Genomic DNA, 22,566 nt, shown 5'->3' on the forward strand with positions numbered 1-22,566 from the left:
TCTGATTGGTTGTGAGGACTGACTGGCTGTGACTACAGTGGAGGAACTGTTGGCAGGGACTCACCTGACCCTACAGAGCAAGGTTTGCTCTAATGGGGCTTCCCAGTCTACCCTTTGGGAATGTCGCCCCTTGGAGGTGGTCATGTGATTGTTCGGTCCAGTTTGAAGCTGGCCACTAAGGCTTCCAGCCCCAGGGCCTCCTGGGAGGGGATCTGCTGCAGGCCAAGTTCAGCTGCACTCTGTGCCCTGCCCAGGGCCACCTGGCCAGAGCCACAAAGCAATCCAGAGATGGCTGCCACCCATGTTGTGCTTGGAGGTGGCTTGAGAGGCCAAGCTGCGCATTGAGACCGGCTGCTACTAGTGCCAGGCTCAGGGCTGCTCAGCCAGAGGCACGGGGCATACCAAAGCCAGACGCTGCTTGTTTGGGGTTTGTGAACCTTTGAGAGATTTTAGGAAAGTCTGCAGCATGAGCCAAGTCAGGCTGTTTATACAGAAAAGCCACTGGAAGAGGCTTGGGTGTGCCTGAAGTTTGGGTGGGGCGTAGTTTCAGGGAATCACTAGGGCGGGGCAGACAAAAGGTGACAGCAAGTCTGCGTGCGTGCGTGCGTGCGTGCGTGCGTGCGTCTGCACGCAGGGAGGGGGCGGGCTCAACAAAGAAACAACGGCTTCCGCCAGCTCCTCCATCCAGGAGAAAGCTGCCCCTCCAGCTCTCACCCTGAAGCCAACTCAGTTCCTTCCCATATGTCCCGGTCACCTTTCGAGCTGCTGCCCCTGCGCTGGAGCTTAGAGCGAATCTGCCAGCAGGTAAGTCTGTGTGCGGGCCATTTAGAGAAGCGGCTGGGAGTGCAGCCGCCCTCCGTCTCACTCAGTCCAATCTCTGCTGGTTTTCACAGACAAAAGTTATGGGGACTTCTCTCCCTGGCACTGGAACTCTGTGCTGGGGAGGGGCTGGGACTCCTTGCTCCTCCTAGGGAAGTTGGGGCACCTCTGCAGCAGAGATAGCCCTCCTGATTTTGAATGGTCACACGTGGGTATGGGACAAACCCGTTCCGCGTCTCTGCTCCCCCTACTGGTCTCGAGGTGGCTTCTTCTGCATGTTGGTAGTTGTAGGGCGTCCGTTCACTAGACTTCAGGCAATTCTCAATAATGGTTGTTCTGTGGTTTAATTGTAATTGGTCCTGAGAGGAGATGAGCATAGCATTGACCCACTCCGCCGTTTTGACCGGAAATCCAAATTTCCTTTTTCTTATAAGGACATCAGTCATTGTACTAGAGCCCACTATAATCCAGCATAACCACGTCTTAACTTAATTACATCTGCCAAAACCCTATTTCGGAATAAGGTCGAATTCACAGGTTCTGGGTAGACATCAATTTTGGGGGACACTATTCAGACCAGTACAGCCCCCAACCATATATGGTGGAAAACCCAGTGTCCTGTGCGGGTTTCCATGCTTCGCCTGCCACCCCCTCCATGTTTCCTGTTTCTGCTGCATATTTGATGGGTGGTCTGTGCTGGGCACCACCCAACTCCATCATTTGTGCCTCTTTCACGTGGATCGTTCTGGGCAGCAGACACTCACTGACGTTTAGTGTGACCGAGCAGCACATTACAGATGACAACATGGGGCATTTCTTGGCAGATGGGCACTCCCCCTCTGACCCTGAATGTGTCTCTTTACCCTTCTTGACCCCGTCACGTCTTCTCTCTCCCCAGTTCTCTGTTCTGTGGATGCTCACCTCTTCTCTCCCAGGGTATCTGTGAAAACCACAGTCCCTTTCACTCTTTGTACAAGCATCCTCTGCCCTTGACCTTTTCCTGCCAGCCTGGACTGTGGAGGACGGGCAGAGGGAGGGCAAAGAGCAGGGCCCACCTTCCAGACCAGCAGAAGCCACTGGGGTACTTTCCTAAACTGCATCAAGCTGGCCCCCAAGTATGTGAAAGCAGTCAGTTCTTACTTCAAAGAGTGCCTCTGTTTTTTTCTTCTTTCTACATCTGCTTTAACATTCTGTGATTCTTAGAGAACAAAAATTCTGAAGAGCAAGGCCCAGAGCCAAGAATGTTCAAGCCAGAAAGGGCTTCTGTGAGGAAGGAAACAGACACGGTCTCTGCCCGCCCTTGTTCTGGTGCAGACAGCTGTGAGTGGCTGGCCTGTGAAGGGGGCCCAGGCACAGGGAGACAGAGTAACAGGAGGGCTGATTTCTATGGGGGTGGAGGTGGCCGGGCATGAGTTGGATTTAGTCAAGCAAATTATTTCTTGGATGTGAGACCAAAAGCACAGGCAATAACAGAAAAAACAGATAAGTTGGACTTCATCAAATGTAAAACCTTTTGTGCATCAAAGGGCACTATCAAGAGAATGAAAAGACAACCCACAGATGGGAGAAAATATCCACAGTTGTGAATCTGAGAAGGGACTAATATCCAGAATACATAAAGAAATTCTACAACTCAAACAACAACAATCCAATTTTAAAATGGGCAAAGGAGTGGGATAGACATTTTGAAAAAGAAGATCTACGAACGGCCATTAAGCACATGAATAATCATGAAATCACTAATATCACACAATATTAATAATCACCAGGGAAACGCAAATGGAAACCACAATGAGATACTACTTCATGCTCAGGGTGGCTACCAGCAAAAAACAACAAAAACAAAACAAAACGAAAGAAATTACACATGTTGGTGGAGAAATTGGAGCTCTGATACACTGCTGGTAGGAATGTAAAATGGTGCAGCCACAGTGGAAAACAGTTTGGCAGTTGCTCAGAAAGCTAAATATAGAAATTTCCCTGTGATTCCACTCCTATGTGTATTCCAGAAGAATTGGAAGCAAAGACTGGCACATACTTGCACACTCGTGACCACAACAGCATGATTCACAGTGGCCCAAAGGTGGAAACAACCAAATGTCCATCCACAGGTGAGTGGATAAGCAAACTGTGGTCTATTCACACGATAGAATATTACTGAGCCCTAGAAGGGAGCAATTCTGACACCGCTACAACACGGATGAGCCATGAGGACGTTACATGACATGAGCCAGACAAAAAAGGACAAACACTGTATGATCCCACTTACATGAGGTCCTTAGAAGAGGTAAATTCATAGGGACAGAAAGTAGAAGTTAATGGGTGGGGGAGGGGGAGTTAGTGTTTGGTGGGGACAGAGTTTCTGTCTGGGGTGATGAAAAGTTCTGGGAACAGCTAGTGCTGGTGGTTGCACAACTTTGTGAATATAATGAATGCCACTGAATTGTACACTTAAAAATGGTTAAAATAGTGAACATTATATTTTACATATATATATGTTTATCACAATTTTTAAAAATCAGTAATGCAATATACCAAAAGCCGTTGAATTGTACGCTTTAAGTGGGTGAATTGTCTGATACGCAAATTATATGTCAATAAAGCTGTGAAAAGGGGGGACAGAGTAGCCCTCAGGCAAAGGTCCTAAATTTTAGGAAGGGGCTTGAGGTGTTGGAGACGCTGGGTGGTCAGGGGCCTGGAGCCCATGAGGGCGGAGTACAGGGGTGTCTCTCCTGCCCACTCGACTCCCCCAGGCCTGCCAAGCGGCTCTGGCCGTCCCTCGGCAAGCTGGTTCTGTGCTGAGCACAGACGCCCCTCGGAAGCCAATTTTCTGCACAGTGAAGACGCTTTCTCTGTGCACACTGTAGCAGATGGCCCCCTACCTTGGCCTGAATTGAGAAGCTCAGAAATCAAACTGGGGACAGACGGCCTCTCTGGCAATGTCTTACAAGCACACAAGCGTGCAAACTCACACCGCCCTCCCCTGCCATTTGTCGTCATTGTCTCTACACCCTGGGGCTGGCCAGGGACACCCTGGAGACGGGCCTCCTCTGTCCCGCAGACCACAGGCCTGGCCCAGGTGTTGGCTCCTGGTCACTGCTCAGGCAACGTGTCCTCAGTGAAGGGGGAGAGGAAGGAAGGGGAGGAAGGAGGGAGAGAGGCAGGGAAGTGTTTCCAAGCGTTCGGTTGTGGCTTTCATTTCTATAGCACCCTTCTCTGCCCAGTACCCTCCACCCTTCCTAAAACGGAGATGGCTGAGATCCAGGTTGTCCTTGTGTGTGTGTGGGGGGGGTCCTAGCTCATAGAGGATGCATGGATGGCTCATGGCAGGGGCCTCCGTAGCCTAGACCTCCAAAGTACGGACTCCGCCCCAGTGTCCCAATCTATATGGCAGCTGAGAAACTTTTGGGGAGAAAATGTGACCCAGAGCCACCACCGATGACCAGAAACAAGCTTGTGTGCAGTTGAGAGGGCAGGGATCTGGCAGGGACGCCAAGAGGACAGTCAGCGTATAGAAAAATCTGGTGAGGACAGTTCCCGTGGAACTGGAGTGATGGTGGGCAGAGGTCCTATGTGAGCGGTGGAGCTTGGAGCGGGGTGGTCAGGTGTGCTGCCAGAGGGACCCCGCTGGTGCCCACGGCTTGGAGGCCTGTCCTCAGCCTGTAGGGAGAGACGAAAGGGACTGCTAGACTGCACAGGCTGACCCTGTGTTTCTATGCCAGAGGAAACCGAGGCCACCATCCACTTCCCAGAGTGACCACGTGAGTCTCGGGGAAACGGAGCGATGAAATGATGGTCAGGTTTTCAGGATCAGACTGTTAGAGACAATTCACTTGAATGTCTGCAGAGGAGGGAGGTCCTGCTCCCGCGGGGAGGGGATCCCGGAAGCCGTCTGAGGACCTGAGGGGTCACAGGTGACCAACAGTGGGGTGCGTGCGAAGAGCGGTTCTTGGCAGAGATTCAAGAGCTCTCATGGGACTAGGTCCTTTGTGAGGGGTCGGTCTGCCAGCCGCTCAGCTCTGCAATGAGCTCTGCACTGAAGGCTGGTGTGGAGAGCCGGGTGGAGAGCCGGTGACTCTCCACCGGAACTCCGCCTCTGCCACACAGGAGCTCAGCAGGTCACCGGTCTCTCTGCTTGCCCCTCATCTGCAAATTGGGCGTTGTCATCTGGGCGCTGTTGGAACGAAATGAGATAAAGATTAAACGAGATAAATTTAGCATCGAGCGTGATGCCCAGTGTGAATGTGACAGTTGGCCCCTGGAGGGTGACAGCATTGCAGGGGCCCTCCAGAGGTGGAGCTCAGAACTCCAGAGAGCCTGAGACACCCTCCCCCCCAGAAGGTGGGCCTGAGCCCAGGTGGGCACCGCAGGCTGTGGATGTGGGAGAATCTGCTGGGGGTGGGGGCCGCTCTGGAGAGGTCAAGGCAGCAGTACCCGCTGCTCCGCCCCTGGGGCGGGCGGGGAGGGGGGGACTCAGTGCCAGGCTGAGCACGCTGAGCCCCAAGCAGGGACAGGGGGCATTCCAGCACCTTCAGAAAGGTTTCTGGTTCCAAGTAGAGGCCCAGCCCCACGCTCAGAACCACAGTCCTTCCATGGAGTTCTAGAACCTTTGTGACTTTCCCGTGGCCACCACTTCTCTCCTGCTTCCAGGGCGCAGTTAACTCCTTGTGCCCAAGGAGCTTGTGCATTCCCTGGAGGTCGACAGAGAGAGGCTGCCGGGACAGCCCACACCCTGGGCGCCCTGTGGGGAGCAGACGCGGTGGGCCCAGGGTAACACCCTCCATGTGCCCAGCATCCTAGAGCCAGGACCTAGATGGGGGTGGGCATGCACATTTACACTGCAGTTTAAGGTAAAATGCAGGCCTTCCATGAGCCCTGTACTTGGCAGCGGCCTACTTCAACCACACCCCCACATGCTCAAATCTGTCCTTTTCTGCTGCCCTTTATGGAGCTTAGGGGTGAGTTTGACAAGCTCTGGAGCAGGTCTGCCAGATGGTACAGGTGAGATGTGAAGGCCCAACCCCTGGGTCCTGGGGCGTGGGGGCACAGGGGCGGCAGCCCTCGGGAGCTGCCAGGAGCTGAGAACTGGCCTCCAGGGCCTTCCCAGCTGTCTGAAGCTGAGCAGAGTCCCTGGAGGCCACCAGAGTCCAGGGCTGCAGCTGGGATGTCCTATGGCCCCACCTCAGGAAGCCCCCCACCCCCAACCCGGCAATGTCCTCCATTTCCTCTGGGGCTTTGGTGCCTGTGGGGGGGTGGGGTGAGGGGCAGTGTCTGGCCCTCCTGAGAGGAGTGTGGAGGGGGGTCTTGGGGACACAGAAAGGGGAGGGGAGGGAGCAGCCCCCTGTGCACCTGCCTGGGTGCCAGGCTCTGAGCACACACCTGCTCAGCCCATCTTCACACCTGTGAGGTGAGCCTGTCAGCCGCGGATTCCAGGTGAGGACAGAACTGTTAGCCAGGCCGGGTGAGAGCACGGGGCTGGGAGTCAGGAGTCCTGGGTCTCGTTCCAGCCCTGGCAGAGACAAGCGGCACCACTTGGGAGCCACAGGGCATCCCTGGGCCTCAGTCCCCTCACCTGGAAAGGGAAGGAGTTGGCCTAAATGACCCTCAAGGCTGTCCCAGCCCAGACGTCTTACAGGTCTTGGATGTAGAGCTAGACAAAGGCAGAATCAGACAGGTAGCGACTTGCAGTGTGATTTGATGGCTAAGGGGGGCAGGGATGGTGGGGACCAGGGGACATGGTGGCCGTCTTCACGTGTGTGGACAGGCAACAGCTGCAGCTCAACATAAGGAAATATATGCAGCTCAGTAAAAGAATATAAAGACAGAGACATGGTAGTAAGTCCCCGATGGAGCTGTCTGAAAGTGGGCGGTCTCTATGGGAAAGGAGTCCCCATCACCGGACGCGTACAAGCTGAGAACATTGGGGCCCCTGACGGATTGCTGCAGCGGGTGGGGTGACTTGCAAGACGCTCTCCAGTTTCGAAATCCTGAGCCCAGGTCTGTCTGCCCAGACTGTCCCAGAAGCCAGCTCAGCTGCCAGGCCTGGTGGCTGGCTTCCTTCTGAGCTGCTGCTCTCTGCCCCATGACCCCTGAAGTCATTCACTAATAGGCCAAGATCAGGTGTGAACAGCATGCAAAGCAATTTGCTTCTAATGATTGTTAAAATGCCCAAGTTTCTGAATGAGCTCTTCCATAGAAGTTAGAGCTGTAAGAGTGATGTTATTACAGGCGTCACTATGCCCTTTTCTGAGTGGGAGGCAAGAAGGTGGTGTGTTGGCTGGAGCTGCTGGAATTGGACACAGCCCTGGACCCAGCCACAGCATGCAGCCCGTAGGTGACACCACCCACCAAAGGCAGCTCTGGAGAAAGCAGGTCAAGGGCCTCCAACCCATGGGGTGGCTCTCTCTCCATAGGGGCTTCTCCTGCCTGCCTTGCTGTATCCCCTCTGTACCCCCGACCACTGAGTAGCTTGTTCACAGCCCACCCAAGCCCTGCTCCCGCGTCCTAGCCAGAGGTCGCCGTGGCACTGACAGGAAGTCTGTGAGCCAGGCCAAGAAGGCAGGCGTACTGCAGTACGAGCCAGAAGCCAGAGGGACTGGTCCTTCTGCTAACTCCACTGTGCATACATATGTGAGTGTGTGTGTGTTATGTGTGTGTGTGTGTGGGGGGGCAATTAACCAGAGGGCTATTTTGGCTCGTGGTCATTTTGTCCCTTGGAAGGGAGCAGCTTGCAAGCTCTATCCAGAGTCTAGCTTGACCCACGAAGGGCCAGGGAAGGCAGCTCTTCCCAGCGCCCAGGGTTCCTGCATCATCCAGTCCCCTTGTTATGTGACTCGGGATGCACTCATACCTGAGTGCTGGGAATGGGGCTGGGAACCCCAAAAGAGGGGAGGTAACCAGGTGCTGGCCAAGGACCAATCAGCAGGAATGTGGCCAAAGAGAACAGAGCAGGGTTGTTGGGGGAGAAACCCAGGCAGCCTGGAACCTGCTCCACTGTGCCATGGGGTACTGCACCCACCCAGGGGAGGGCCTGCAGGCAAGGGGAGGAACAGGTTACTCTGCACCCCATGCCCTCTCTCTGCTTCGGTGTCAGCTACACCTGCAAAGTAGGGAGACCCCCTCCCTGCCTTTGATGTGCTAGTGTCACTGGAGGGGCAGTGCAATGCATGTGCAAAGCCCCCCGTCCTCTGTGCAGGACTGAGAATCCCCCAGGAGGTCCCCTGAGGTGTCCGGCAGGTAGAGATGAGAAAAAGAGACATCCAAGGAGACCAGTCTTTCTTCACTCTTTACTGTGTAAAAATAAACTCAACAGTTCATGTCGTTTCAGCAAGAAAATGAAAAAAAAAGAGAGAAAGCAAGAATACCAGTAGAAATAGTGCATTTCCAGAATTGCTGATGGGAGGTGGCAGGTCCCATGGTTTTGACCCATTTGATACCAAAAGGCTGCAGGTCATATGAAAAATGTATAGCTTTGGTTAGCAAATAATGAAAAAGTAAGATACATCAATTCTTTCATATTATACACTATATACATTATAACAATATCAACCATAGGGGGCTTGCTTTGTTGTTGTTGTTAGTTTTGTTTGTTTTGGCAAATAAGACAAAATTGGGACTCTAAGTATTATCGGGCTTCTGTTCTCCTCAATGACTTGTTGTCCTACAACAAATTGCACTTAAGTCCACCGTGCATGGAAGTGACACATTTCCCAACAGTTGAATACATTTACACACTATGATGTTTTAAGAGAGGAAACCATGACCGCTTCCCGCCACATTTTTTTTGCCATAAGATTACAAAGGATTCCATCCCCTTGATGTTAATACGTAACCCTAGTTTCTTCTCTCAAGGTTGGAACTGCTATTTGAGTCCCCAACTGGTTCCACTTAACAAGTCAGCTCGGAGACAATGGGTCCACCATTATAGGCCCCCCTCCGTCCTGGTCCCAACATGCCTTTGAGAACAGGTGGCCCTTCGTTGGAGCTCATTGGAACAAACATGAACCTCACGCCAGCCTCTCCCCTCCCCTTCACTGCCCACAAGACACCCCTTGGTCTCAGGTCCCAGGGCTGGTGACAAAGTGATCTTTGCAGTCTTAGAAAATAAACTGGGAATCTACAAAAGGAAAAGAAAGCATACAAAATGTATCTTTCTTCCAAAATACGTGCTTTCAGTTCTACGATTTGGCGGAGCCTGAAAGTGTTTTCAAGGGAGATAGAGGTTGAGTTAATTTATAGGTTTGTCCTTTTCTTTCATAAAAATACTCTTGTTTGGTAATAAACTTTTTCTTCTACAGTAAGAGAAATAATACCGTGTTATCAAAAGCAAGAAGGCTTACGATTCAAGTGGGATCTGAGCCCCCGAGGGCCAGGAGAGCCTGTCGGGCGCTCCCCACCTCGGACACGCAGGGAGCTGTGGGGCTCCAGCTCGGCTAAAGCAAACACTGTCTTGACAGTGCTTTTTATCTTCTTCTTTTATAAAATGGCTTACCTGAGATAGGCATGGATTATTCAGTGCAAGAGGGAACATCAGTCAGATTAAGGAGTAGATGGAAACTACGTGGATTAGATTTGCAGCTGTGTCATCTACCTCTCTCGGGGCCAGCAAAGGGCCAAGTGTTAACACAGTGAGGGAGTCGAGGGGCTTGGCACAGGCTCCAGGGAGGGGCGGGGAGGGAACTAAATGTCAGCTTCTGTCCCTGGCACCATGGGTGCGTCAGGGGAGGGGTGAGGAAAGTGAAGGGTCGGGAGGTGGAAGGGACAGAGACATAAACGTCTGGGGTAGGCTCTGCCCCTCTCTCGTTGGGGCAGAGGATGGCTTGTGGTCCTGAACGGACAGCTCCCACCACGCGCGCCGGGCAGGTGGTGGGCTAGCGTCCGGTAGATCAATCGATCGGCAGGGGCTGGTGGGAGGTGCTGACTGGAGAGCACCGAGCCCGCTCTGGGCCTCGCAACAGCTCCCAGATGGCTGATGTGAGTGGGGGGGGGAGGGGGCGCGATCTGGTCTAGAGGGGTGATTCCAAGCTCTCGCTCTCTCCCAACCACGGGCACCGTTGGGGCCTGTTCTCATCCTACATGTGAAAAATACTTCTTGGTGTGTTTGGGGAGTGGGGAGGGGGAGAGGGACGTTCTCTCTCCCGTGACCTCCTCCAACACCCTTGGCTTGCTTTCCCAGCCATTTTCGGTAGCTACATGGATGGTCATAGGACAATGGGTGGCACTCGGCACAAAACACAGAACCAGAGAAGTCCATGCAGGCAGGGGAACACACATCAGACTGAGGGAGCAAGGGACACGCCACCCTGAGGGACATGCAAACAGAGAAGATCCCTGCAGATCCAAAGATGCCACAACCTACGGGCTCTGACAAAGCACAATGGTCAGAAAAAGCCACTACTGAACCACAACACGCAGCCTGGACCGCACCCTCGGGAAGAGGGCAACATGTCGCACGCAGGACGGCGACTGGGTACCGTGCAGACACCGACAGAGACACCAACACAGACACACAGATGCACTGGGTTTCCGACACAATATGGACCTGCGTTTAGGGAGACAGGTGCCCCTGGAAGGAACAGCAGACGGAAACACCTGCTCCTCCTGAAGAAATGTCTGCAGCTGTAGATGAGCCAGGCAGTGCAGTAGAAAGACTTCTAGAAAGACTTGCCAGCCTTTTGCTAGTTAGATTCCTGGTGACAGAGTCCAGAGTGCCCTTGGGCGTGCGACCCCCAGATGGTGCAAAAAAGCAGGGAGCTCACCTTACCCTGGGCGTGATCTGAGTGCTCTTTCTCTCACTCAACACACGCACACACACACACATGCACAGGCACACGCACACTCACACGCATGCACTTCTCTCCCAGCCTCGGAAGGACTAGAAGGAAATGTGCATGATTGCTTTCCATGGGGAAAAAAGTCAAAGCCTCTGGACACCGGTCAGATCTCCATGTCACCAGCCGATGACATGAGTGGCTGCTGCAGGCCTTTGAGCCCTGTAAGGTGGGAAGTGGGTTTTAGGGCTGGGTCTGGCCATGCCTGGCTCCATGAGACGTCTCCGAAGGCCCTGCCCCGTGGAGGACTGGCTGAGCCGGCTCACCTGGGCCTGTTGTGTGGAAGGAATATGGCTGTCAGAGTCACCATGGACCTTCCCATCCACGGGCGGGGATGCATCTCAGTGGCCCTGCATGGCTGGGTCCAAATCACAGGGCGGGTTTCCTAGTCTAAAAGGCCCACTCTTGAGCTGACCCACTGAAGCCTCTGGTCTCCTGCCAGAGGCAAAGGAGTGGGGCCCTGGGGTCCTGGGCTGTGAGGGGGACGTTCCTCTCTCAGGGGCACCAGTGCAGTGACAGGACCGGCTGGGGGCTGAAAGGGAGGACAGATCCCAAGTGTGTGGGTGCAAAGGGGTGGGAGGGCTGAGGGCCAGAGCTGGCCACGCTGGGCATGCAGCCAGCCTCCCGGGCCCAGTGCTGCCCTCACATGCCAGCAAGAGGATGGTAGCTGGGGGGTGAAGGGGGCCTGCCTGGACCCTCCTCCCACCTCCTCTGCCCCCTCTGAGCACCTGGTACCCTCTCAGGACACTGTCTGCCATCAATCCTTCAGAGAGAATTCACTTCTACAAAATAAAATTTCTCCGTGGAGAGGCCCCCCCAGCCTTTAGCAAACCGCTAAAAGACATTTATTTTATCAATAGAGAAATGTGGCTCGGAACCAGCTTTGCAAACGAAGACAAATGCGTGTGACTGAAGAAGCTGCATCAGCCCCAAGGCACGCAGCAGCTCACAAGGCTGGCAGACACAGATATCCGATCCGCCATGAGACTTCCCAAAGCCACAAAGAAGGAAGGAAATGAAATACCTCCCTCAAAAAGAAAAAGCCTTTCCCGCAGAGACATGCACTCATACACACGCTCGCACGTACGTGCGCGCACACACACACACACACACACACACACACACACCAGTCCTCTCACTCCTGCATTGTTCCCTGTGTCGCCGTCGCCTGTGTCATCGGTGAGTGGGGCATGCCTGAGACACAGTGCAGGGCTCCCAGGGAGGACAGAACCTCCTCCCGGACGAGAGCCGGGCCTGCGTCTTGTGCACCAGGACCAAACCAGGCTGTGTGCATGTGTGCGTGTGTGCGCGTGTACGAGGGCAATGGCCTTGAGTCATTCCGGGGGACAGGGAGAGAAGGAGAGACGACAGATCACAGATCATCACCGCACAAGCAGGAGGCAGGCGGGGGCCGAAGGGCGGGACCCTCAGTTGATCTGGCGACAGGCTTCGAATGTCCACTTCGTGGCCCCACCATAGATCTCAATGTGGGACTCGGCCCAGGCGATGACGTTGCCAGAAAGGGCCTTGCTGCTGCAGGTGGCCAGGTTGTACACCTCCCCGGGGGTCAGCTTTCGGTCCCAGATGTTGAAATGGGCCAGCTCACCCACGAACGCTTGGGTGGCGTCAAACCCACCACCCAGAGTGTCCTTCAGAGAAAACAGAGGATGAGGATGGACCAAGAGGCAGGGGTGGGGACCTTGCAGGGGCGTCCCTAGGGGACAGTCTCTGTGTCTCCCCCATCAGGGGCTCGGTCTTCAGCTCCACCTCACCCTCCCTGCCACCCACGGGGAGCCCAGGAAAAGGGACACTGCTGCCACCGCCACTGCCCTGGAGGCCGAGTTCTGAGGACACTTGGACTCGGCCTCTCCCACAGCCTGTCACTCAGCCCACAACGGAGGGGTCAGATGGCGCCAAGGATGACCCTGGGAGCGTGGCCCTGGGGCACCTCCCCACTTTCCCTGCAGGGAAGGCCTGGGACTCTGCTGCCTGCATCTCCCTCCAGGGCGCCCAAAGGGAGACCAGCCACTCCCAGGAAATAAATCACACATGGCTAAAGGCAGAAGCGCTTTCCTAGGCCAAAGAAACCCCTGCAGCCAAGCCCCAAGGCCACTGCTGCCTGCACATTTCGAATAAGCCCCCCAGCACCCCTCCCCCCCCACTAGACTCTGCCTAGGCTGCCACACAGCTCTCTCCCCCAGGACCTGTCACTTCCCTCTGCAGCTCGCTCCCCTCCCTCCTGCCTTATCCTGCCCCTCCCCTCCCCACACCTGCACTCTCCCCGGTCTGGGGCACCACCACCCTGCCCCTGTCACTGCCCCCATGGCCAGTACCTGCTCCTGGCCCAGCACCAGCACTCCTTGTGGCTTGATGGGATGATAAGGAGCCAGGTTCTCTCCACTGCCGCCCTGGGTACCGTCTTGGTAGGCTTCCCAGATGCCGTCCCGGGTGGTCCAGGTGATACAGATGTGGTGCCACTTGCCATCGTTAATGACAAAGGGCAGCTTGGCTACCTGGCAAGGAGAATGACGCACATGACATTACGGGAACAGGGGTACAGCTCAGGATCAGTGATTACTAGTTACTAGTTCAGCTGTTATTCTTCCTATCGCTACATTTAAATAAGCAACAGGGGCCCTGACTGAATTCTCGCAGCACTTGCCCCTCCAGACTTGGTCACCTCTCGGTCCCTGTCTGTCGGGTGGGTCATGGACTCACAGAGGAGATGTGATGCTTTTCAAGGGGCCCCCAAGATAGACCTGAATACACAACCTTCTCCCTCCTACTCACCCCCTCTCTCTGCTAGTCTACACAAGCCCTGGGATAGAGAGCAGCCCTGGGGTCGGAGGTCACCGCTGCCTTCCAGGCCTGCCCCTCTCCTCCAACATTCCGTCCCCCGCTGCCAGGACCTCTGTGTTTACAACCTGTACAGCCTTCACAGAGAGTCTGCGAGGCAGCAGGGGACATGGCACTGTGCCTTTTAAAGCTCACGCCAGCCTCCCACCTGGTGTTTCACTCACCTTCAGACGTTCCAGGCAGGGTAGATGGGGCAGCAGACCAAAGCACCCTCACACCCTTTTACCTGGGGGACATGGGGCCCAGAGAGGCCCAACCTCCCCGGGCAAGGCATCAGGCCTTGGCATTCAATTTCCAGCCCGGATTTAGACATTTACCATCAACACAGGCCTGGGGCGTGTGAAAGCTGTGGGGAGCCGTGATGGAGAAGGGCACCCAGAGGGAAAAGACTGCCCGCCCTCCCCAGGGGTCAGGGAAGCAGCATAGATTTGGACTTGGGAAGAGTCTCTAGGGGCACCTTTACATCCTGAGCATCTGTGGTCCTGTAAACTTGGAGAAGCAAAGCCAGCTTGAGGCCAGCTGGGGAAAAGGCGTCAGGGACTCATCTGTGGGAAGGACCGGCCCCTGGATGGTCCTCCACCACCCCCCACCCCAGGAGGCCTCTTTCTGGGTGGGTTCCAGCTTCACTCTGCTCCTGGAATCTTGGGAGAGCGCCCCTCCCGTTTCTCCTAGTCATTTCCCTCTGCCTCCCTCAGTCCAGCCCGGAAGGCAGACACCCAGTCTGAGACTGTGTCCCACGGCACAGCAGGCCCGGCCCACAGCCCCCAGGTCCGGGGCCCCGCTGGGTGGGGCCCTACCTTGTCATTGATGAGGATCTCCATGGGGTTGTTGCCCCACTCGATGAGGACCAGCTCGTTGGCCTGGCCGGGCACGGCGTAGGAGAAGGGCGTGCCCACGCCCGGGGCCGCGCTCGACTTCAGCCACATGCACACAGTGAAGGCGTACATCTCCGGCAGGCTCTTCTTCACCTTGGCGTACATGTAGTTGGTCCGCAGGGGGAATGTGAGCTGGAACTTGTCTCCAGGGCGGCTGTCCTTCTGACCTGGGGGGACAGGACACAGTCCTGTCATCTGTACCTCCACAAAGCACCAGGCCCTGTTGAAGCCCGTTCAGCTCCACCACCCCCAAGCTCCGTGACGCAGACTCATGTCCACTGTATAGGTGCTGGGGGTTGGGGTTCAGTGAGGTCAAGTACTTTGCCCCCGGGTAGAGGGTCAGGGCGAGAGAGCTGACCAAGGTCCCTCACCCCAGGTCTGGCTCCCACACAGTGCTGCCCTGGGGAGGCTGGGATGGGGGTGGGGAAGCACAGTGGGCATGGGTAGGGAGTGGGTTAGTGCACACCTTGTAAACCCACCCTCAGGGTGTGGCCCTGAGGAAGGAGGTCTCCTCCCTGCCTCCCCAAAAGAGGCTGGCTCCCCTCAGAGCAGTTCCTTCCAATCAACCTCATTTCAGGTCACTGGCTGCTGACCGTGCTCAGAGCCACTCTCCTCTGGGCCTCCACACAAATGAGCAGACCCCTGGTGCCCCACACACTTCCCTCGAGGCCGCCCCTGGTCACTCATCTGACCCAGCTGACTGGCCCTGGGACTTGGCCTGTTTCCAGACTCTCATCCACCACACAGGAGGGAGAACTGTCCCTCCCAGGCTCTTTGAGCAACTGTCTGGAGCCCTGCAGACAGCAGGCAGGACAGCAGGGGGCTGGCCCCAGGGCCCAGCCGGTGGCCCCCCAAGGTGACTGCTTTGATGACTATGCCACTCACTCCCAGGGTTAGCTTCCTGTGTGTTTCCTGAAAAAGCAGGCTCTGCCCATAGCCTCCCCTTCCTGGGGGCCACCAGTTCCCCCCTGCAGGGATGTCCCCAGGGAACACTGTCTGCCCCCTTCCCACCCAGACAAACACTGTGCCTATGGCCCTGGGCATGGTGTGACTGACTCCAGGCAAAACATTGCCACCCACACTGGGTACGGGCACGGGTCCCGGAGCCGGAACACACACACCGGCCAGCCCCTGAGTGTGCAGGAAGCCTGCCAGGGAGCCCAGCACTAAACCGGCCCCCAGGCCAAGAATTATTTCTAGAAGGCACCCTGCTGGGCCAGCTTCCTGTAAGCCAGGTGTCAGGGGACAGAGTAGGGCTGGCGCCTGGGTGCTCCCCACACAGTGTCAGTCCCACGGCACCCCCTGCCCTTGGAGCAGGTCCAGCCCTGGCCTCTCTAGGGGGTGTTTTCCATTCCCCACTTTCCCCTCCTCCTCTTCCCCTCCGCCCCTCCCTCCCCGATCTGTTTTTCAGTTACATAAGGTGCCTTAAGATGGCACTGTTTAAATCCATCCGACACATTTTGCGGTCTGAGAAGGGTCACGTGGCCTTGCTCCGAGCCCGGGCTCCCCCACACCTTTTACAACCTTGTTTGATTTCTGCGCCTTCAAGACTCCTCTGTGCGCCCCTGGGGTGCAGTGGGGGCCCTCCAGCGCTGGTGACTCAGGAACCTCAGGGTGTGCAAGATGCCTGGGGTTGGGTCACTCAGAAGAGAAAACTGCGAAGGGGGCTCAGGGCAGAGTGGGGACCTGGAGACCCCCAGAGGACGCTGGGGCACCAAGGGACTGGGAGGAAAGCTGCCCCGGGCTCAGATGTGTGGGGGCCAGGAGGACCCAGGCTCCAGCCTGCACGGCGCTTTGGTGGGGATGGGGCCCAGCTAGAGCCAGGTTTTCTTACAGGGAGGGCCTGGGCCCAGCATAGCTACGGTGCAAAGTTACTGAAGCTTAAACAAATCAGACTCGGGAAAACCCTGTGAGCGTGTGCGTGTGTGTGGCGGGGAGGCTTCCACAGAGATAGCCAGAGCCCAGGTGCCCCAGCCCCGCCAATAACACCCATTGGAAGCCCAAACCAGGCTGCATGGGGGCAGTGGGCTGCAGCGGGGTGGGAAATGGCTGGAGGGGTAGAGGAGCTCCGGGCTGTTGCTGCAGGAAGCCAGGAGCCCAGGCACGGTCCCGCGGGCAGAGGGAGCCCGGCCAGGAGCAGGCGCCCTCCCCCTGCCTGTTACCTTTCTCCAGCTCGCTGATCCGCTGGTGCAGGGAGGTCAAGGCGCTCTCGATCTTGGCCCTCTCCTCGGTGTCGTTCTTGGGGCCCCCCTTGCCCTCCTCCAGCGTGTTCACTCTAGAGAGCACCTGCCTCTCCAGGTCATCGATCTTGCTCTGCAGCAGATCCTTGAGGCTGTTGGTCTGGCTGGAGGAATTGAGCCGGCTGTACTGCTGCGGGGGTGCAAGGGCGGGGAAACCACAGCGTTACGCGCAGAGCGGGAACCGCGCCGGGAGGCTCGCGGCGCTGTCCCCTCAGGGTGACTGCGGGGGCGGCCTGGCGGGGAGCTCAGCGAGCCGCCATCCGCGGCTCAGGGCGGCCCGGCCCGGCAGCAGCGCCGGGCTAGGCGGGGGTGGAGGTGTCTGGCCGGGTCGGGAGTGGGGTGGGCGAGGGCAAAGGGGAGCGCGAGCCGGAGGGGGAACGGCGGCGCGCGCGGACCTCGAGGTTTTCCAGGCGGGTTTTGAGCGACTGCAAAGTTTGTCCGAGTTGGCTGAGCGTCTCGGCGGCCGGCGTCCGGGACAGGTCGCCCATGGTGTTCTTGCCCGAGCTGGGCTGCTTGCGGCCGCCGCCCGTCCGAGACTCGCCGGCGCCCGTGTCCAGCGTGCTCTGGCTCTCGCAGCGGCCCAGTTTGGTGGTCAGCTCGCGAATGGTCTCCTTCTGGCTCAGGATGGTCTCCTTCTGCTGCAGCACGGTCTCGCGGAGCTGCAGCACGTTGCTCCGGAGCTCCTCGGCGCCGCCGGCGGCCACGGACGCGGCGCACATGTCGGCGTCCACCGGCACCGAGGTGCAGATGAAGCGCGTCGGCCCGAAATCCTGGGCCGCGCTGCCCAAGAGGCAGAGGGCGAGCAGCGCACAGGTGCGCGCGGCACAGCCGGCCAGCATGGCTGCGGGCGCGGGACCGGGCGTTCCGCCCGGCTCGGCTGGGCTGGGGCTCCGCGGGCCGCCGCGCTCCGGGCGCCGCGCTGCTCCGCCGCGCTGTCCGCACCGCCGCGCTGTCCGGCCCCCACTGCTGCCTGCTCTGCGGAGCCCGCGCCTTTTATGCCACCGCGGGAGGGGCCTCGGCGCTGCCGACGTCAGCGGGGGAGGAATCCCGCTTTAATTGTCTGCGGCGGGGGCCCGCGGCGCGGCGGGGGTCGCATGGGCGCGCAGTGGGGGCAGCCTTCTCCTGTCTCCTCCCCCCAAACCCCCGCGTCGCCGCAGTATCCCCCCTCCTAACCCCCCCACCGGCCCGCCCCCGCCCTGGCAGGCGCCGCCGCTTCCCCGAAAGCTCCGAGCCGCGGGGTGAGGTGGGGGGTGGGGCGGATAGGGGGTGTAAGGTGGGTCGGGCTTCGAGGATGGGCCAGCTGCGTTATGTCCCTAAATCTCCGACGGGGCTCCGGGCGGGTGGGAGGCCACCGCGGGCCCGAAGACAGAATTCTGTTCAACTCGCTTGGCTGCAGAGAACACCTGAGGGCCCCGGGCCCGGAGCGTTCAAGGCGGGCCGGGTCCCCAAGGACTCAAATCGACACCCGCGTGCCAGGTGCGGAGCCGCGGGAGCGGAGCCTCCTGGCGCCGCCAAGTTCAGAGAGGGTGGTCGCAGGGTCGCTCCACGTTTCTTAGATATCCGTGTGGGGTTGACAAGCTGCTTACATCCTGGGTCTGGGGGCTTCCCCAGGACCTCGTTCCGAGTTTTGCGCCCACCCACCCCCAAGCTCCGGGACTTTGGGCATCCGTCAACGTCCCCAGGGAATGATAGCCCCCCCCCCACCCCGTGCTGGCAGGGCGGGCGGGGACTTCTCGGAGGCGGCCCTGGTGGATCAAGCCTTTCCTGCCAGCCAAGCCGGACTGATTCCGGGCAGACGGAGCCTCCGGGGCTGTACGTTCCCTGCGGCCCCGGGGGAGAAGCGGAGCCGCCTTGTTTCCGAGGGGGCCCCGCGCGGGCTGACCCCTCCACCCTCTTCGAGCGCCTTCCCATCGAGGAAGTGCCTGTACACGCCTGTGTGTGTCCGCGTGTATGTGTCTGGGTGCGTTTGTGTGTGTCCGTGTGTTTGTGTGTGTGTTGGGCTTTCTGTACCCCGTGCACCCCAACTTACCCCACTGCTCGGCTGATGCCCTGCAGGGGAGGGGTCCCAGACCTGGGAGGTGGGGAGGGTTGCACCTGCGGAGCCGCACACGACGCCCCCTTACTCATACTCACTGCCCCACTCACACATTCGCGCCTTTTTTTCTGGGCAGCTGTGCCGTTAGGTTCGGCTCCCAGATTCCCATTCAGGTTCCGGAGCCAGTTTGGAGCTCCCAACCAGAGCCCGAGCCGCTGGTCGGTTAGAGCAAAAGGCTCTTCCGAGGTCGCCCATTCCGAGTTCCCACTGTACAGAGGAAACCGAGGCGCCAAGCCTCCCGACGTGGGGCTCGCAGTGGCGGGGTGAGCCCGGGCGAGCGTCCTGGTGGAGGGGCCCGCTGATACCCGACACTCTCTCTCCTCCAGGCTCTCATTCCACAGCATCGGACTGGGCGCCGGGAGGAGCCAAAGGAAGCTCCCGGGCAGCTCCAGGGCGCGGGTGGAAGCCAGCTTTACTGAGAACTTTCTGAGAAACCACGATCTCCTCCCACCCTTTGCCCCCGGGGCTCCCTGAGCCGGGGGCTGGGAGCTGGCCCGGCCCCTGCACGTCCCGGACGCGAGCCCTTGGGCCTCCGCTTCCCGGCGCCAGAGGGACCCCGCGGCCCGCAGGCGGCTGTCCTCGGCTCCTTGCGCTGCAGCCCCGTGTGTGTGTGTGTGTGTGTGTGTGTGTGTGTGTGTGTGTGTGTGTGCGCGCGCGCAGGGTACTTGCCCCTGGCTGCCCGGCTCGTCTACCACGGAGCGTGAGACCCGCTGCGGCTCACTGTCTGACGCCAAGCGGAGGGAGGGGTCGAGCCACCACGTCCCCACGCGGGTGTGCGCCCGGAGCGCCCCAGGCTAGCACGCGATTCCGAAGTAATTATCCGCGCGACGGCTTCTGTCCCCACCTTCCAACCCCAGAGACACTGGGGGCCCCTCCCCGCCCCAGGACTGCGTCCGGTCGAAAGTCTTTCCCGTGGGGCCCTACCGAGAGGCTATGCTGGGCGCGCAACGGAGAGCACGTGGCCTCGGGAGAGGAGCCCAGCGGGGCCCGCAGACTGAGCGGACGCAGCGGGATCGCGTGCTGAGCTTCCGGAGCGGCGGGGGCTACCTGTGCGCAAGACGGGGACCGGCTTTTATTGCCGGAAGAGGAGACCTCGGAGCTTGGGCTCCGTCCGAAGGGGAGGAGAGGCCCTGGGGCGTTGTGTAGGCGCAGGGGGGTCTCTGGGAGGGAAGTGTGGAGCCCCGAGGGGAACAGATGGTGGTCAAGGGGCCGGGACCCTTCTTCCGTCCAGCGCGCGAACTCTTTGGAGCTCTCCGTCCGCCAGAAGGCGCTGTGCGCGACCCCTGTGCAGGACACGCCTGGCACTGCTCAGACGGGTGCTGGGCCACACTACCCGTCCCTCTGCCTTCTTTAAATACTTTTAACTAGACCCCAAACCCTGGGCAAGCGGAGATTCCATCTTGGTCGCGTCTGCGGCTTTCCCTCCCCAGTGTTCCGGAGGTGCGGGGCGCGGGCTGTGTAGGGAGCGGAATGAACAAAACCCTCAGCGGAGAAACCCCAAGCTGCCTAGCCACCTGGTCAGACGGTCGCGGGGTGCACGGCAGCCTGGTTTGTGGACACGGTTACCCCACCCGCCTGGATACATACCCCAGAACCGCAGCGGGGGTGAGAGGAAGGCCTGTAAATTCTAGTACCTGAAATCGGGAAGCTTCTACGCGCAGCAGTACTTCCAGATTATGTGATATTCCCACCTGACAGATGCAGTAGATGTAAATAACTGCAAAAGCACAGATAATAGTAAAATAATAGTAAAATCAACATAATTAGGAAGTGATGAGTTCCGACAATATATTACCTTTGTTCTTAATATAATTAATTTCATTCTAACTTGGTGTAATTTAAAATTTAATGATGGCTGTGCTTCACAATTAGCTTTCCAATTCCTGAAAATGTAGCAGTCAGCTGGAGGCAGCTCACCCCACCGATAGGAGAGAATACAGAGGCCTGCAGAGCTGAGCTGGGGGAAGCACCTCCGTGTGGGGAAGGCCAAGGGGACCCTGGGGAAGAATGGAGAGTCCGCGGCTGTGACCAGTGAGGTAGAGGCAGACGGGCCAGAGAAGTCTGAACTTGTAGGTGGGGCAGCGTTCTGAGGGCTCAAGTGCCAGCTGAAGGTCTTCACCCAGCGGACGGTGGGAGCCCACTGGGGAGGATAGGGTGCCTGAGCCTCCTGCTGTGCCCAGGACCCTCACTCGTTTTGGAGCATTTCCTGAGCATGTCCTCTTCCAGGGCTAAGGCCAAGGCCACAAACTGGTCTAGAACCTCCACCTGTCAGGAAAAGCTGCCCTTGAGGCAGGTAACGGGGGATTTAGGGGGTGCTAGGAGGATGCTGGGAGGACACAGGGAGCACCTGGGAGAATCCAGGGGTACCTAGGAGGGCTGGGAGGGTGCTGGGCACACTGGAAAGACTGGGCAGGAGCACAGGGCCCACCCACCCTTGACTGAGCTCATCCAGCAGGAGGGCCCTCCCTGCCTTTTGCAGTAACTGCCCCAGCAGCGGGCAGGGGGTGGGGGGTGTTGGGAGCAGAGGGATGGGGTGGGACCCCAGCTTTGGAGCACAGGTGGGCAGCTCCATGTGGTGGGGGACATGTCATGCATGAGGGTGTTCATTTGTGACAGTTCATCAGGATATGCAGGTGTCTCTGTGCACATTCCCACGTGTGCTTATGCACCTCACATGAAGTACTGGGGAAGGGACAGTACCCACAGGTTGTCCCAGTGCAGAGGAGCCAGGCTTTTGGCTGTCACCAGGTGAGAATCAACAGGGGCCTCAGGTAGCCAGGCCCCCAGGACAGAGCGAGGGAATGTGACACGCCCCCCCCCCATGTGAGACAGCCCTGGGCTCAAGGTGGGGGGTGTGGACCACTGATGGCAGCAAGCACAAGGTGGCTTCAGCGACCTCTGCCTGGAGTGGCTCTCCTGACAGGCCCCGCCCACCCACTCATGTGACAGGGACAGGCCCCTGCCACCTGGCTCTGCTGGTGGGAGACCCCACCCAGGCTGTCCCCTTGCCCTCTTGGACATCCCTGCAATCCTGGCCCTATCTTACAGACAAGGAATTGTCCCTTTTCAACGCCCTGTCCATGGTCACTATTCCCGTTCTCATGGTATGGCATGGCTGGTGTCCTCACATGACAGATGAGGAAACTGCTGGACGCCTGAGAAGGCCAGGGTCACCACACACGTCCAGTGAAGGCAGAGCTGGCGGTCAAGCCCTGGCCTTCCCGCTGCTCCCACCTAGCACAGGAGCCCCTGCTGGGCAAAGAGAAGGGACAGGGGACGGAGAGGACAGAGGGTGGAGCCACGCCCAGTGGGGGAGACAGGTCAGGGCACCTGGCCCCAGGCTGCAGCCCTTCTCACCTGCCACCCTGCGTCCTCTTGGACTGAGCCCAGCACCAGGGTCAGGGGTGGGGATGGGTGCTCTTGAACCGATGTTGTGCTGGCTTCAATAGGAGTTTATAGACACAAGCGTGAGCTCCGGAAGGCTCGTCACCCTTTTCTCCACATAGGGGTTTCTGGCACCAAGCAGAATCGTGGGCATTTAGTACAGTGTGACTATTCATAAAGTTTGCTCTCAGGTCAGCAGATATCTCCAGAGCATCTACAGAGGGGCAGGCCAGGTGCCGCAGCCAGGGATAGGTCAAACACTGTTCTCCGTCCTGGACAGCGCGCTATCTGGTGTGCTAGACAGGTGTGGCCGCACCTTCAGTGTGGCACGTGAGTGTCTGGGGACAGGAGACCCCCCAAGCTAGGGCAGGCGGGTGGGCTGGGGTTCAGCAGTCGGGAGGAGGTCTCCTGAGGAGGTAACACCAGAGAGGGGTCTCAAAGAGTGGCTGGGGAGGGAGGGGGCTAGC

The 22,566-nt window shown here is 58.2% G+C and overlaps 1 protein-coding gene across 1 annotated transcript; it reads right to left on the reverse strand.

The window, feature by feature from the left end:
• Positions 1-8,086: 8,086 nt before the first annotated feature.
• Positions 8,087-17,604, reverse strand: NPTX1 (neuronal pentraxin 1). The gene is made up of 5 exons (XM_019735709.2): positions 17,016-17,604; positions 16,543-16,750; positions 14,303-14,547; positions 12,983-13,162; positions 8,087-12,298 (listed from the first exon to the last, which is right to left on the reverse strand). Exons 1-5 carry the CDS (start codon positions 17,457-17,459, stop codon positions 12,077-12,079), a joined length of 1,299 nt encoding a protein of 432 aa, XP_019591268.2. The 5' UTR covers positions 17,460-17,604; the 3' UTR covers positions 8,087-12,076.
• Positions 17,605-22,566: the final 4,962 nt, after the last annotated feature.

The sequence above is a fragment of the Rhinolophus sinicus genome, linkage group LG15, assembly GCF_036562045.2.
Source record: "Rhinolophus sinicus isolate RSC01 linkage group LG15, ASM3656204v1, whole genome shotgun sequence".
Classification (NCBI taxonomy): Eukaryota; Metazoa; Chordata; class Mammalia; order Chiroptera; family Rhinolophidae; genus Rhinolophus; species Rhinolophus sinicus.